The following is a 13,696-nucleotide window of genomic DNA, read 5'->3' as shown; positions in this document are numbered from 1 at the left end:
ACAAAAGGTTAAATGTACTAACAAACCCCTTCGAGACATATGTCCACATGTTTTAGTTAGTTCTACAATCCAATCTTTTACTTGCAAACAAAATGTCAGCGTGTACCCAAACGTTCGAGTGTTGGGATAATGCACTGATTGAACAGGCCAGAAGTGTTTGAGGCAGAACACCAGTCCCTGTTCGGTATTTGCTGTCTTTGACCAGTCCACTTCATTTTTAGCCTTCTGTCTAAAGTCCCCATTGATTTAATGGTAACATATATTTAAATTGTGGCTTTAAAGAGGAAGTTGTTGGCTTTCAAAACCAATAACTGCTGTGCCCGCTCACCCACCGAACCACACAACTCCCAACACCTAACAAGCAGCCTTGAAATAACTTATTGATCACTTCAACATGTCCCGAATTGATTTCATGGAAAGTGTCTTATTGTTTTTATAGAAACATGAACATTACAAGAAAATTGCCCCAAAGTGTCTTTGGTGGTGGGGATGGAAGTTCTACTGTGTAATGGAAGTATTGGGTTTGGAGTATGGTGAAAAGAGTAAATACTTTGGATTATGAAGAGGGATCAGACAAAGTGCTGTTTTTATTCAAACATATAAAAACTGAGCATTTTAAACTGAGCATTTCTGGGTTCATGGCCAACTCGGTTTTATGCAGTTCTGTTGGCGGGGTGCTTTACTTGAGTAACAGTAATTCTGGGTGCCATTTGTCTGGAATTGAAACAATCAACTGTTTCCTGGAGCTAGTCAATTGATCCTCAGCCAGCGCCATTGACCACCCTTTAAGACCAGTCATCCATATTGATCGGGCATTAAAGATTACCAGGCAGCCCCATTTCCCCTGCATGTGATTCTGCTCCACAGGCATTAGCTTTCACTGATCTCTGGTTATGTGAGCTGTAACCTTACTGTGCTCCATTCATCTGAAAGCATGCGTTTTAATCGTTACTCCGTCATATTGTTTGACTGTGGCAAGAAGGCAATTGAGAGTTGGGGGTTCCTCAAGATAATTACCTCTTTCAGATGATGATTGAGACTGAGAGGGGTTTTTTTCTCCTCACTCATTTTATAGGAAGTTTTATATTCAATAATCATTTTTGTACTGATCTGGTGTAGATGGAAGTGGCCTCACAGTCTCCCTTCATTCACTGAGTTCACTTGAGGTATCCAGGATCTTTTCTTGAACTGAGTTTAAGAATTTCATGTGACCATGAAATTAATTTATGTAGACCACTAAATTTTATGTCCGACATCTTTTTCTAAGTTGTTTCATTTGGAAACAATCTATGAATTCAATATTACTCCTAACTTTTTCCTAACATTTGACGAACTCATCTGCACCGTAAATGACAAGTTTTGACACCTCAATGTATATCAATAAAGACCTTGTTTGACAACTATTGGAACAGGTTCCGGGTTTTTCCAAGGGTATCCCTAATAACTAACAGACTTAAAAACTCCTTTGTCCCACACGCCATCAAACTGTTTAACTCCTCTCTGGAGGGGAGAGGGAGGGGAAACAGGAGGACAAAGGAGGGGGGAACAACTAAGCTGTAGTGCCTCTTCACCTCACTGTGCAATACCTTTTGTGCAATACTCTTTGTAAATAGTCAACAGTGCAATAGACTCAATACTTGAAATGTGCAATTCACTTGTATTTTTATTTTTTATTCCTATTTATTCTATTTATCCCCTTCGTATATTTTATTTATATTGTCTCTGTATTTATGTGTGTGTGTGTGTGTGTGTGTGTATATATATATATATATATATATATATATATATATATATATATATATATATATATATATATATATATATATATATATATATATATATATATATATATACGTATATATATATATATATATACGTATATATATATATATATATATATATATATATATATATATATATATATATACATATATATATATACACACACACACACACACACACACACACACACACATATATATATATATATATATATATATATATATATATATATATATATATATATATATATATATATATATATATATAACAATTCTGTAACTGTAACTTCGGTCGTTGCTGTGCTTTTTTTGGAAATCGAATTTCCCAGAGGAACCCACCCGAGGGATTAATAAAGTTCTATCTTATCTTAATAAACTGTATAGTCAGAGATCACCCTCACTAAATTTTGATACACACCCAGTCATTTTGTTCTGAAAGCAGGCCTGAAATATGACAGAAACAGCTCAGTTTAAAAAAGAGAAATAAGGGTTACCTATAGTAAGCATTCAAAGGGGGAAAGAGTTAAGGTACTGAATTAAGTTTTTTTTTTTAGTGTAGTCTGTGAAAACCAGTGCACTATAAAGATGGGAAATATTACCTAAACACTTTGAGTGCTCTGAAGAAGCTAGCTAATTTTCAACTTTCTGATAACAACCTCAAAATGTCCTTGTGTTAGCTGTCATACTTCATCTTGCATTTCATTAAGGATGAATTGAAATGTAGAAATGTCATCATGCGAAAGAAAAAAATGTTAAAGCGATAAATACGAGAGAGAGAGAGAAAATGTTAAAAGTACAGGATGAGCCAGAACAGAAATTACTGCATGGTTGGCTTTTTGTAAATACTAATGTTTGTTGGATTAGGAAATTGTTTTTTCTTTTTAGTTTTTTGTATAGGTTTTTTTTTTCATGAATATGTCAGAACTATTTTGCTCATTTATGGGTTTGGTTAACTTCTAGCATCGATAATAAGTAGCTACATTTTTAAAGTAAATTTAAGCACATAAATCCTGTTTGTGGACGGCGCAAATATTCGGAAATAATAGCAATTGAAAAGCAATATAATTACAAGATTTGTTTTCACAAGATGAACAAAATGACGTTGCACATTAAAATGCTTGACAAGTTTGAAAATGTTCATCATCAGTTCCTGAAGCAGAAACAAATATGCACGCATAATTTTCTGAATGACTTTGACCAGCGACAAAATTATTGAAAACATGGTCAGGGCATCTCCACAAGTGCTACCAAAATTAATACAACTGATGACAGAGGCTCAAGGTTTCAAAATATGTGTAGGAAGAGAAGGCTGGCTGTGATATAAAGGTCACACAGAGCATCATAGTTTTCACCCACAGAATGCACAGAGTACTCTTGTTGGCTGTCACCAACCACCTCAGTTGCTTTAAGTGGACATGCAAGTGTCAGATTTGAACAATATAATGATCTACGTGATGTTTTGCTGAAGACCTTGGGTCATGTTACTTTGACATACATCTCCCACATGAAAATTGTAGGCCATGAACTAGTCTTCATGGTGACGGTATATCCTGTTTGTTTTGACATAACAAAGAATTCAAGAAGTTGACTCAGCTTCCACATCCCTCAGATCTCAGTTCGATCACACCATCTTGAGGCTCTGTCCTAGTACTTACAAGGATCTTCTGCTAAAGTCCTGGCAGCTGATACTTGAGGACATTATCAGAGGTCTTATGGTATCCATGCCTCGGTGGATCGGGGGTATTTCAGTGGCACAAGGGGGACCTACTTAAGCTGCAGCTGGTTTCAATGGTGTGTTTTGTAGCTCAGTTTAGCTGCCGTGCTTTAGGGCTCAGTAGTTATTACATTCACCTTAGACATGAAGCCAGGAAGAGATACAAACCAGTCTCAGGTGACCACAAGCTAGTGTACTTCTAGTCCCCCTCCTAACTAACCCAGTGCCAGATTCAGATTGCTGTTAGCTGTACCAAAAGGAAGTAAAGCACTTACTTGTTATGGGACAGGTAGAGCGTCCCCTTTTCATATATAGGCCTGGATTTTGCTGTAATTATGGTCCATTTACATCCAGCATCTTGTCATAAAGGCTTCCTTGCCTCTGTAATTAACCTTGCCTTTAATTGTCTTTCCCCTCATCCTCCGGCATTGTCCTTACAACCGTCCAGTGCAAGTGTGAGAACAGGGTGAGAGCCAAGAAGAGTAGGATGGGGAATGATTGGCTTGGTCCATTAATAGTGGGAGTGGTCTTTCAGATGGAGGAGTGCATTGCTGGACAGATGAATGCACAAAACAAGGATGAATGAAGGTCTTGTGAGGGATAACATGTAAATGGGTGTGGTGTTTGAATGATTGAGAGAGACCCTTGAGAGAAAGGGAGAGCAAGATGGATCAATGATGCCGTGTAGAGTTTCCTTTTTAAAGGATCCTTGAAAATATTTAGTTGTATTTAAAACACACACACAGTAGTGAGGAAGGAGTTAATGGTAACCACTGCAAAATTGATTGTAAAATGGGAAATCAGAGAATAAGGCAGAAAATTTGGTCAACTGTTCGCGTGCGGTGTGCCTTTTGTCAGTTCTCGTGGCCCGGAGCAGAAACCCGCTGTGGCAGATCAGAGACATGCTCAAGTGTCTCAGCCGTATTATATGAGCATATCCACACGCCCCTTCTTTCATTTCAGCTTCAAAGAGCATTGTAGCTCCGAATTGGTAAAAGTTGTAATGCTTAAAAATCTGTAACCTTGGCAACAAATTCAATGTGTTTTCTGTAAATGCCTCATTATAAAAGCCTCCCAGCAGCAATGAAGAGAATGAACAGCCAACATAAATGTATATATCAAGTAAAGAAAATATACATTGGATAGCAAGCTCTGTTATTTCCTTTGAATCCTTTACATATGTGAAGCACCTTGAACCCAGTAGAAGATGACAAGATGCAAGTACATATACTGGTTAGTGCTGGAAAATGCTGACCATAGTTCCACAAACTGTCCAATGAAAAATCACTTTGAGGTCAGCTTACATACACACCAGAGTTCTCGTTTTCACGTTAATGGTAAAAGGAGTTTTGATGGTAATGATCAGGATTTGGCAGAGGTAGCATGTGCCTTATTTATTATCCACACAGTCCGAGCGATGTGAAGTTTTCAGTAATGAAACACTGCCATGTAAAAGCTTTGGCTCAAAAAAAGTCTTCGATATTACAGAGCCACAGGAAGAAGTGCAATGGCACCAGTGTGATAAAACAGCACATTTAGGATAGACACTGCAGGAAAATGCTCTGATTTACTACTGATTTCACTCCAACAGCTGTTTTAAAGGCTTTTCACCAAGAAACCAGAAATGCCAAAAGATCTAAGCGTGACCCGTAGCATGAGATGTGAGGAATGCACAGAGAAGTGGTAGCAACAGGGAGGCTAAATATAACCAGATGCGTTGTTTGAGATCTGCTGCATTGTTGTTACCTCAGGTAGCATTTAGATGTGTAGTTCTGACTGAAACGTGCACTCGCAGCCACATCTGATGAATAACCCAAAGACTTGAACACACTTTGCAGATCACTGGCCCAAGGATCAAACTAAACAAGCGTGGTGTTGGCCCTTCTTAGCAATTTTCTTCTTGTCATAGTGTGCACAGTTACAAATTAACCCATAAAACCAAAACTTGTAAAGAGCAATTTGCAAATCCTTCGCATTAAATGTGCCCATTTTACTCTGCTGACAGTGTCTCTCCTGTTCCTCACCTGAACTAAATATAGTTTGAGGTGTGGACGCATTTGCTCTTTTGCCAGTTTAATGAGGAAATTCTCCCTCTGTTTCCCAGATGCATCTGAGGTGGAGGAGGAGGAGACGGAACAAAAGAAAAAGCCAGCAGAAAAAACAAAGACTAAACCAGAGAAGAGGAAGATTGTAACAGAGAAGCCTGCTAAAGCCAAGAAGAAGAAAAATAATGAGCAGGTTGTTATGTCCTTTCTCTACAAAGGCTGCCTATTTGATGTTTTTACAGTATAGAGTGTGTAAGAAAATGTATCATATTAATAGGGCAAAAGACTGAGCCTGTCCTTGTCATTTTGTAGTCAACCAGTTCACAGGCACAAATGGTCATTTCAACAGTCGTTGGCAAGGAAGAAGAAAGAAGTCAGGATAGATGAATGGAACACCTTCAAAATAAATGTCCACCACATACTTATACATACACCCTCATTCTTTGAGACAGTGAATAAACCAGAGTGTTAAAAACAATTATCATAGTAACTGATGACGGAAATTGAAATCCTTTGATTTTTTTCCTAGCATTTGGACATTTTGATGTACTTTTACTGTAATATAATATAATTTGACACATTTAAATTTTATTATAAAATGTGCTCTTTACATCGGAGGATTATTAGGTTTTATTTTAATTTGTATTTAGAATTTCAAATGTTCATTAACATAAATTGCCTGAATTGTGTTTTCTGCATGTACTGTTGTCACAGAACGAGCAGATGATCCCTCCAAGGAAGGAGACTCAGGATGAAAAGTCTGCTAAACCCCCCAAAAAGAGGAAGGTGGGAGTGGCGACACCTGGTGTTGCAAATATCAACTACAACAGTGTGCACTGGCTAAAGTGGCGCTATCATTTGGCTGCTTCTGGGGTTCTTACTTGTGTGTTTGTTTGTTTTGTTTTTGTTTTAGAAAAAGAAAACAATAACAGATGTCTTGGCCACCTCTGAGCCAAAACCAGGCTGTCCAGCTGACCTGCAGGATCTGGTTACGCAGTACTTTAAAGACAAGCGGTCTGTAATCGAGCAGGAGGAGCTCAAAGTGCAGGGTGAGTCAAGGCAAATCACCCTAAGCTTGCACATTCAGTCGATATCTGCTGAAATGTTGACTCACAGAGATCAGCGTGTCCTCTCCCATCCTCCAGACTCCTTTTTCCTGTCCAGTAATGACTTGACACACACCCTCTCTTCTTATCTAAAACAGAGTGAGTGCCGTTGCAAACTTTGACCAAGTCTTCCATTAGATTCCACTTATAAACACCCATCACTTTAATTGCTCTGTTTTCCTCTTAGTTGCTCCCAAGTGGGCAAAGATTCAAAAGCAGCACACGGAAAAAAGTTCTGTGGTTCTGCTTGTCGTCTGCAGCTCTGCTCTCCGAACCATCGAGCTCATTAAGTAAGTGACAGACCACTGATGTTTGTCGTGTTTCTCCAGTTACCACTTTCAAATTAACGTGACGGGAATGTTTGTGTCATCCACAGGCAGCTGACTAGTTTCAAGGGTGAAGCCAAAGCTGTGAAGCTTTTTGCGAAACATATCAAGGTAGTGGAGATGACTGTTAATCACAGGCGGTGTGTAGATTGTGAACTGTGAATGATTTCATAGAATGATTGTCTGTGTCATTTTTTTTTTGCATAGATAGAAGAGCAGGTGAAGCTGCTGCAGAAAGGCATCTACCACATAGGAGTGGGGACACCAGGGAGGATCAGCGCTCTCGTTGAGAGAGGTGTGTGTTTGTGATCGGCCTCTTTCGTTTAACTTCAAAGCTTTTGAAGTCTTCTCACTCTGATTTGGTTCCCCAGAGGGTTTGAGCTTGCAGGCATTGAGATACCTGGTTCTGGACTGGAACTGGAGGGACCAGAAGCTCAGAAGGATGGTGGACATTCCTGAGGTGAGCTACTGCCCCCTGCTGGGCTAGAAAAATGTGTTTTTATTGCTGTTACTCCACTTTGACTTGGAGCTTCTTTTTCTTTTGTTTATAATAATTAACATGCAGATTTTCCCTGATCATTGTTTCTCTGATCTCACCGTAAAGCTGCGCTTAAGATTGGAAACGTATTTCTTTAGTTAATTAACAAAGAAAAAGAAAAGAGATCACCTGAAAAAATTTGTCTTTTTTTTTTAAGTAAAAAAAAAAAGAAATGCTAAGATTGAAAAAATATTGATGTCAAAAAGTGACATTTTTATGTATCAGCACGTTACTCAAATTTGAAATCAAATGTTGTAATAATTTGAATAACTGGATTCCTGATTTTTATGATCTGTAAGTAATAATCATCAACATTAAAACAGAAAAACCTTTAAATATTTCACTCCTGTGTAAAAGTTAACTTTTAAAATACATTATGAAGAAAATTAGTTTAATTATTTGTGATGCACTTTTTTTTATTTTAGATTTGGCTTGTTGTCTACAAGAAAGGAGGAAGAAATTAGTGGAGATCTTTTAATTGAACATATACTTTATGAACGTGGGATGTTTTAAACCATTATGACTTTTTTCCAGCGGTTAACCCTTTAAAAACTGGACATATTTGTTTAGTCGTAGATTCTGAAGCCTGGCTAATTTGACTTTAGTTTTGTTTTCCTAGAATTCCCGTCTCCGGCAAAAACAGTGTTAAAATGTGAATCGTTTCAAATATTTCCATTATTTTAAATATCCTAAACATTTATCCTGAATTAATATTTTGACCTTCCATTATTTTGTGTGTGCAATGCACTGGGTGTATGCTGTAAGCTGATGACACTGTGGAGGTGGCACAGAGCGTGGGTTAAGGAGCAAGAAAATGGCTGTGGGGGGACTTCCATAGCTGTGTTGTCTGCTCTTCTCACCTGATCCATTTGATACTTTTGGTTAACTAATAGAAGTCACAGATGCTCCTGGTTATAAGTGATGTTTATGCAAAGTTTCATTCAGATTGATGCACCTGTTAAAGAGGTGAGGTGGTACAAGTTGACATATAGATATGCATATGCTACAATTATTATAGTAAGAAAAGACTTTACATTGAAATTCAGTTCATTTTGATTTCATTTACATGGCACCAAATCCAGCAACTGTCGCCTCAAGGAGAACCTACAATATTAGATAGAAGGAGCTAAAAGTTATTCAATATTGAACCCTATTTGCATTGCAGAGTAATCTTTTTGGAGAGGATCTTTTAGTTTTTCGTTCCCTTTTAATTTCACTTCATATTTGCCTCTTTTTTTTTCAGATCAAACAGGATCTTATGAAGCTGTTGGAGAGTGGCGTCTTGGCTCGCTGTAAGGAAGACAAAGTCAAAATTGGACTATTTTAACTGACTGCTTGACATTTAAAGGGACTTTGTCTTCACTATTCCTTGTGCTGATCCTGTCACGAGCTTTTAATATTTCCAGAGCCTGTGTGAAATGTACGGCATTGTTTGTTCACTTTTGTGACCAACACAATGTCAGGGAGTGTGATGAATGAATAAACAGACTTCAAATTAAAGCCACATCCTTTTTTGTTTACTCTGACCTTGGAAAGTCCCCCCGACTGACAATGTGAGGTCATGAGTTTACTTAAACCACCGGGGAGCCCCATTCAGCATCCTACAGATAGAAAGGGGCCCAGAACCACCCCGATATCTCCCGCAGCCAGTGACGATATAAAATCCTGTTCTGTACAAGTCTGTGTGTTGTAGGACGGAAGTACACAATCTTGTGGTAAATTGGAAGTAACAGAAAGAGGTAGTTGAGTAAAGAATTGCGGTTAATAAGTAACAGGACACAACGGTCGCCCCCACGATGCAAAGCCTGCTGGGAAAATCCCTTGGCAAGCAGAGGGGTGTGTGAGTGTGTGTGCAGAGAGATATCGCTGAAATAAAAAACAGGAAGACAAGAGGAGGGCTGGTTTACACGCAATTTTTGAGTCTCCAGCTGTCAATCAAGTTCTTCTTCTGAAGCCAAAGCTCTCGCTCTCATGGGGAAGGTGAAAGGCAAGCCCGGGCCCTTGGCTCGGAGACCCGACAACTCTGCTTTCAAACAGCAGCGGTTACCTGCCTGGTCTCCAATGCTAACTGCTAACACCGTGCTGCCTTTTTTCTACTTTATGGCTTTGATGTGTCTGCTGTTGGGAGTATGGCTGCTTCTCACTGTGCAGAACACCCAGGAAATGAAGGTGAGTGAAAACCACATTTGCTTCTAAACACTCACTTTCAGTTCTAGAAATTTGATGGCGTAAGAGCGCTATGCATTTGTCTTTGTTCATGTCAGAGAGGCCCCAATGCCTCTGTGTGCAATAAAAACAGGGTGTGACAACATCAGGAAAGGTCGAAGGTTATGTTTGAAAAAGTTTAAGATCAAGTTCACTATCGGCACTTTCCCCTCTCTCTCTCTCTCGTTGTCTTTTCAGCTGGACTACACAGAGGCTGAAACCTGCAACCAGTGTTTTGAAATGCGTAAAAATGTGAGCAACGCAAACAAGCCCTGCACCTGCACAGTCAATTTTAGGATTGACAAACCATTTAAGGTAAGAACCTCTCGGCACAGAGTGACAACATAATCCTAACTTGAGGGCCACTTATAATCTTACTCCAGAGGCCTCAGTAGCACACGCTAAGTATGGCACAAAGCTCTGAAACAGCTTGGAAGCGGGTCTCGTGTGAAGATTATTACTCTCACACTCTGTGTCTAACAGGCCCCACTGTCAGTGCTTGCGTTTGTTGTCTGTGCTTTGAAGCTTAAAGCTTAAATTCATCTTAGGATTTGTGGTTCTACACTCATCCACTTGACGATGTGAATGTGTGTGTGTGTCCCAGGGAGATGTCTTTTTCTATTACGGACTCCGTAACTTTCATCAGAACCTTCGCAGATACATGGACTCCAGAGATGATGGGCAGACGGTTGGAAGGAAGAAAAATTTAAAGGTATCATCGTCATGTCATCAGAAATGCTGACAATGCCAAGAAATAAGTATTTGCCCTCTTCCTCATATCTTATTTTTCTCCATATTTGTCACGCATGCATGTTTCAGATCAAATATCATCTGTGAAAAAGTAATTGCCCCCTAAACCTAATCAATGGTGACGCCACCGTTGGCAGCAGGAACTGTAGTCAAGTTTTTGTATCTGGCGTTGAGTGTTTCACATCACTGGATGAATTTTGAACCACTTGTTTTTTGCAGAATTGTTTTGATTCAGCCTCACTCGAGGGTTTTCTAGCATGAATGGCCCGTTTAAGGTCATGCCTTAAGTGTGGACTTTGATTAGGCCACTCCAAAACATTCATTTAAATGTATCTGGAGTCATTCAGAGGTGACTTTCGGAAGTTTCGGATCATTGTCCTGCTGCATAACCAAGTACGCTGGAGCTTTAGTGATCGCAGAACATTCTCCTTCGGGGTTTTCTGGTAGAGAGCAGAATTCATGTTTTCATCAACTACAGCATTTCACCATTGTCCTGAAGCAGCAAAGCAGCTGCAGACCAGCAGGCAACCACCACCATGTTTGACTGTTGGTGTGATCTTTTATGAAACGTGTTAGTTTTACACCAGATGTAACGGGACTCAAACCTTCCAAAAAGTTCAACTTTTGTCTCGTCAGTCCACAGAGTATTTTCCCAAAAGTTCTGGGGATCTTCAAGACGATTTTTGGCAAATGTGTTCTTTTTAGTCATCAGTGGTTTTCTTCTTGGACTCTAAGAGTATTAATTCCATACTTGTTTATGTGGGGGAAAAGCACATCATTTCTCCTTTTATTTTATTTTTTTAAATCAGCTGCATCTTGATGGGCGCAGTTGAAAGAAGTTGAAGTTATTTTGGGTGTGAAGAGTACTGCCTGTATATAAAACTGACAGCGTGCACTGGGCAGTACCTGCTGTTTTATTTCAGTGGTCAACTTCATTTGACTCTGAGACAAAATAAGATGTTAAGTTACATGAAGTTTCTCCCCAGTGTGATGCATAAAGCTGCTGGGTCACCTTATGCATGGAGTGACAGTTCTGAATAAAGAGATGGATCCGTCTAACTCCAGAGGTTAAAGAAGAGGCTGGGCAGCATTAGGAGATGCTCATCTCCTCCCACAACACGGCTTCTCTGAGATGTTCAGCCCCAAAGAGCCGTTATAGAAACAGGACCACACTAATCATGCAGAAACTTTGACTTGTATGGTCACTAAAGCTAAGTCATGTCATCTGTTGTACTTGGTTTGTGAAGATAAAAAAACAGAAGTACGGATGAGCCACACCCCTGATAATGCTGGGTGATTAGTGGAAGCAGCGCTTCCATGTTGTTGGCGGAGTTAAAATTAACCTTCGGTAGTTGAATCTATGACAACAGACCTTATTTTAGTGTGTTTCATGTGTTTCGGGACCACATGCATGAATCTTCAGCTACCAGACATGCGTTGTAGTGTTTAAAGCTGAAGAAGCTTGAATTTTACTTAAATATCACATCTTCCCTAGGACCCAAGTTCATATTGTGAGCCATTTTTGAAAGATCCCAGCGGACGCCCGATTGCTCCCTGTGGCGCTGTGGCCAACAGCATCTTCAACGGTAAACACAACTCAAAACACACTGCATCAGTTAGCTGCTCTACCCTTCCTGTCACTCTTAACTTGCATGTGTTTTCCCAGACTCCTTCGTCCTGTGGTATCATCATCCCAACGGCAGAGGTGAGGTTCCTTTGATGCGGGAAGGCCTCACGTGGTACACGGACAAATACATCAAGTTCCGCAACCCAACGACTGACAACTTGACTCTAGCCGAAGTGTTTGAAGGTAAAGGAGGAATTTTTTTTCTTTCCTCAGAAATCATTTTGTGTCACATTTTAAATGTTTTCCCCACAGGAACGGCGCCACCTCCATACTGGCAGAAGCCCGTGTACAAGCTCGATCCCTCCAATCCCATGAACAACGGTTTTATCAATGACGATTTCATTGTATGGATGAGGGAGGCAGCTTTCCCCAACTTCAAGAAACTTTATGGAATCTTATTCCGAAACGACAACCCCTTCACAAAGGGGCTTCCAGCAGGCAGTTACAGCATCAATATAACCTACAGTATCCTTTCACTGTGTTAGAGGCATCTTAACTCCCAAATGCACTTTCCCTCCATCTTTTGTTATTCAATTTAAACACGCTTCTCTTTGATCAGATATTTTTGGCCTTGACCTCCTGCTCTTTCAGACTTTCCCGTGCAGTATTTTCGAGGCAGAAAGGAAGTGGTGCTGACAACGGTGACCTGGTTTGGAGGTCAGAACCATTTCCTGCCTATTGCTTACCTCATAACCAGCAGCCTGATCCTCCTGACAGCTGTCGTCCTCACGGTGGTCTGGTGGAAGTTTGGAAAAGATGGGAAGAACATGAAGGAGTGAAGAAGAAGAGGTGCTTCAGGAAACTAATGAGAGGAATGCTGGGAAAAACTTACAAGCAGATTAAAAGAGATTATTGCTGGGTTGATTTGAAGTTTTGTTTTTTTAAGAAACAAAAAGCTAAGTGCTAAACATTTGTGAGTAAATGATGGATGGGGAAAATGGTTTAAATAGGAATGTTGTTTTCGATTTTGCGGCAGCACGTGGAGGAAAACTGCTTTCTTTTTCAGATCCACGCGTGTGACGGGTTTATCGTGGTGCTGCTGTGTTTACACATCTGAGCTGTGTTTACTTGATTTTTACTTGCTGAAGTTTGCTTTTATAATACACACCATTTCTCATGTACTGTTAATATGTATAAATATTTATTAGAATTCTTACATTAACAAAAGCACAGATCCAACTTTTATTTTCCTAATGCAAAGTGTATTCTTGCATCCTTGTGTGCAAAAACTGTCAAAGTGCCACATCTTAAAATTGAATAAAGGATTGTAATTAAAACGACCTGTTGAATCAAGTGTTGTTTCTGTCTTGGCTATAGCTACTTCACACCACACCATCATTTGACAGTACTAAGAATCTGCAGCCTAGCTAAATGCAAACATTTACAGGTTCAGTTGTTAGCATATTGCTGTACCAAGTTACCTTCAGACTTACAAATTGAGACTACAAGCATGGGCAGGTTGAAAAAAAGTGGGTGTAATTTTGCAGTTTTTGTCAAATAAACGTACTGAAGGTACTTTGGCCCCTCTCTTATTTCCCAACGGGTCACCGCAGCAGATTGAGCCACATTTGATTGTCGATTCGATTTTACACAATCCCGTTTAT

General features: G+C 39.6%; 2 protein-coding genes and 1 pseudogene across 3 annotated transcripts in view; all 3 read left to right on the top strand.

Moving 5' to 3' along the window:
• cmss1 (cms1 ribosomal small subunit homolog) overlaps nt 1-8,891 on the top strand; it is a 29,418-nt gene extending 20,527 nt beyond the window's left edge. Inside the window, exons 2-10 of the mRNA XM_086265593.1 lie at nt 5,600-5,733; nt 6,255-6,326; nt 6,454-6,589; nt 6,686-6,745; nt 6,834-6,936; nt 7,023-7,083; nt 7,180-7,267; nt 7,344-7,432; nt 8,754-8,891. Of these exons, the coding sequence (XP_086121719.1) occupies nt 5,600-5,733; nt 6,255-6,326; nt 6,454-6,589; nt 6,686-6,745; nt 6,834-6,936; nt 7,023-7,083; nt 7,180-7,267; nt 7,344-7,432; nt 8,754-8,837 (827 nt within the window). The 3' untranslated portion in view covers nt 8,838-8,891. The remainder of the gene's footprint in view (nt 1-5,599; nt 5,734-6,254; nt 6,327-6,453; nt 6,590-6,685; nt 6,746-6,833; nt 6,937-7,022; nt 7,084-7,179; nt 7,268-7,343; nt 7,433-8,753) is intronic.
• Nucleotides 1-13,696, top strand: part of LOC147311306 (uncharacterized) — a 262,128-nt pseudogene that overhangs the window by 218,052 nt on the left and 30,380 nt on the right. The gene's annotated exons all lie outside the window — the stretch shown is intronic.
• cdc50c (Cdc50 family member C) lies at nt 9,472-13,372 on the top strand. The gene is made up of 7 exons (XM_086265592.1): nt 9,472-9,679; nt 9,914-10,030; nt 10,320-10,427; nt 11,961-12,051; nt 12,132-12,275; nt 12,345-12,557; nt 12,684-13,372. The coding sequence occupies exons 1-7, from the start codon at nt 9,482-9,484 to the stop codon at nt 12,869-12,871; spliced, it is 1,059 nt and encodes a 352-aa protein (XP_086121718.1). The 5' UTR covers nt 9,472-9,481; the 3' UTR covers nt 12,872-13,372.

This window comes from Aulonocara sp. 'chitande type north' Nkhata Bay, linkage group LG16, assembly GCF_057382095.1.
Source record: "Aulonocara sp. 'chitande type north' Nkhata Bay isolate Kocher_YH1m ecotype deep benthic linkage group LG16, A_spYH_male_GT1.1, whole genome shotgun sequence".
Lineage (NCBI taxonomy): Eukaryota > Metazoa > Chordata > Actinopteri > Cichliformes > Cichlidae > Aulonocara > Aulonocara sp. 'chitande type north' Nkhata Bay.
This window is presented reverse-complemented; position numbering and strand designations above follow the sequence as displayed.

Excerpts from the sequence above, each read along its gene's own strand:
- cdc50c (XM_086265592.1), top strand. The coding sequence starts at position 9,482 with ATGGGGAAGGTGAAAGGCAAGCCCGGGCCCTTGGCTCGGAGACCCGAC. Across the intron at positions 10,428-11,960 it reads GAAGGAAGAAAAATTTAAAG|GACCCAAGTTCATATTGTGA; the intron begins GTATCATCGTCA and ends CATCTTCCCTAG. Across the intron at positions 12,276-12,344 it reads TCTAGCCGAAGTGTTTGAAG|GAACGGCGCCACCTCCATAC; the intron begins GTAAAGGAGGAA and ends TTTTCCCCACAG.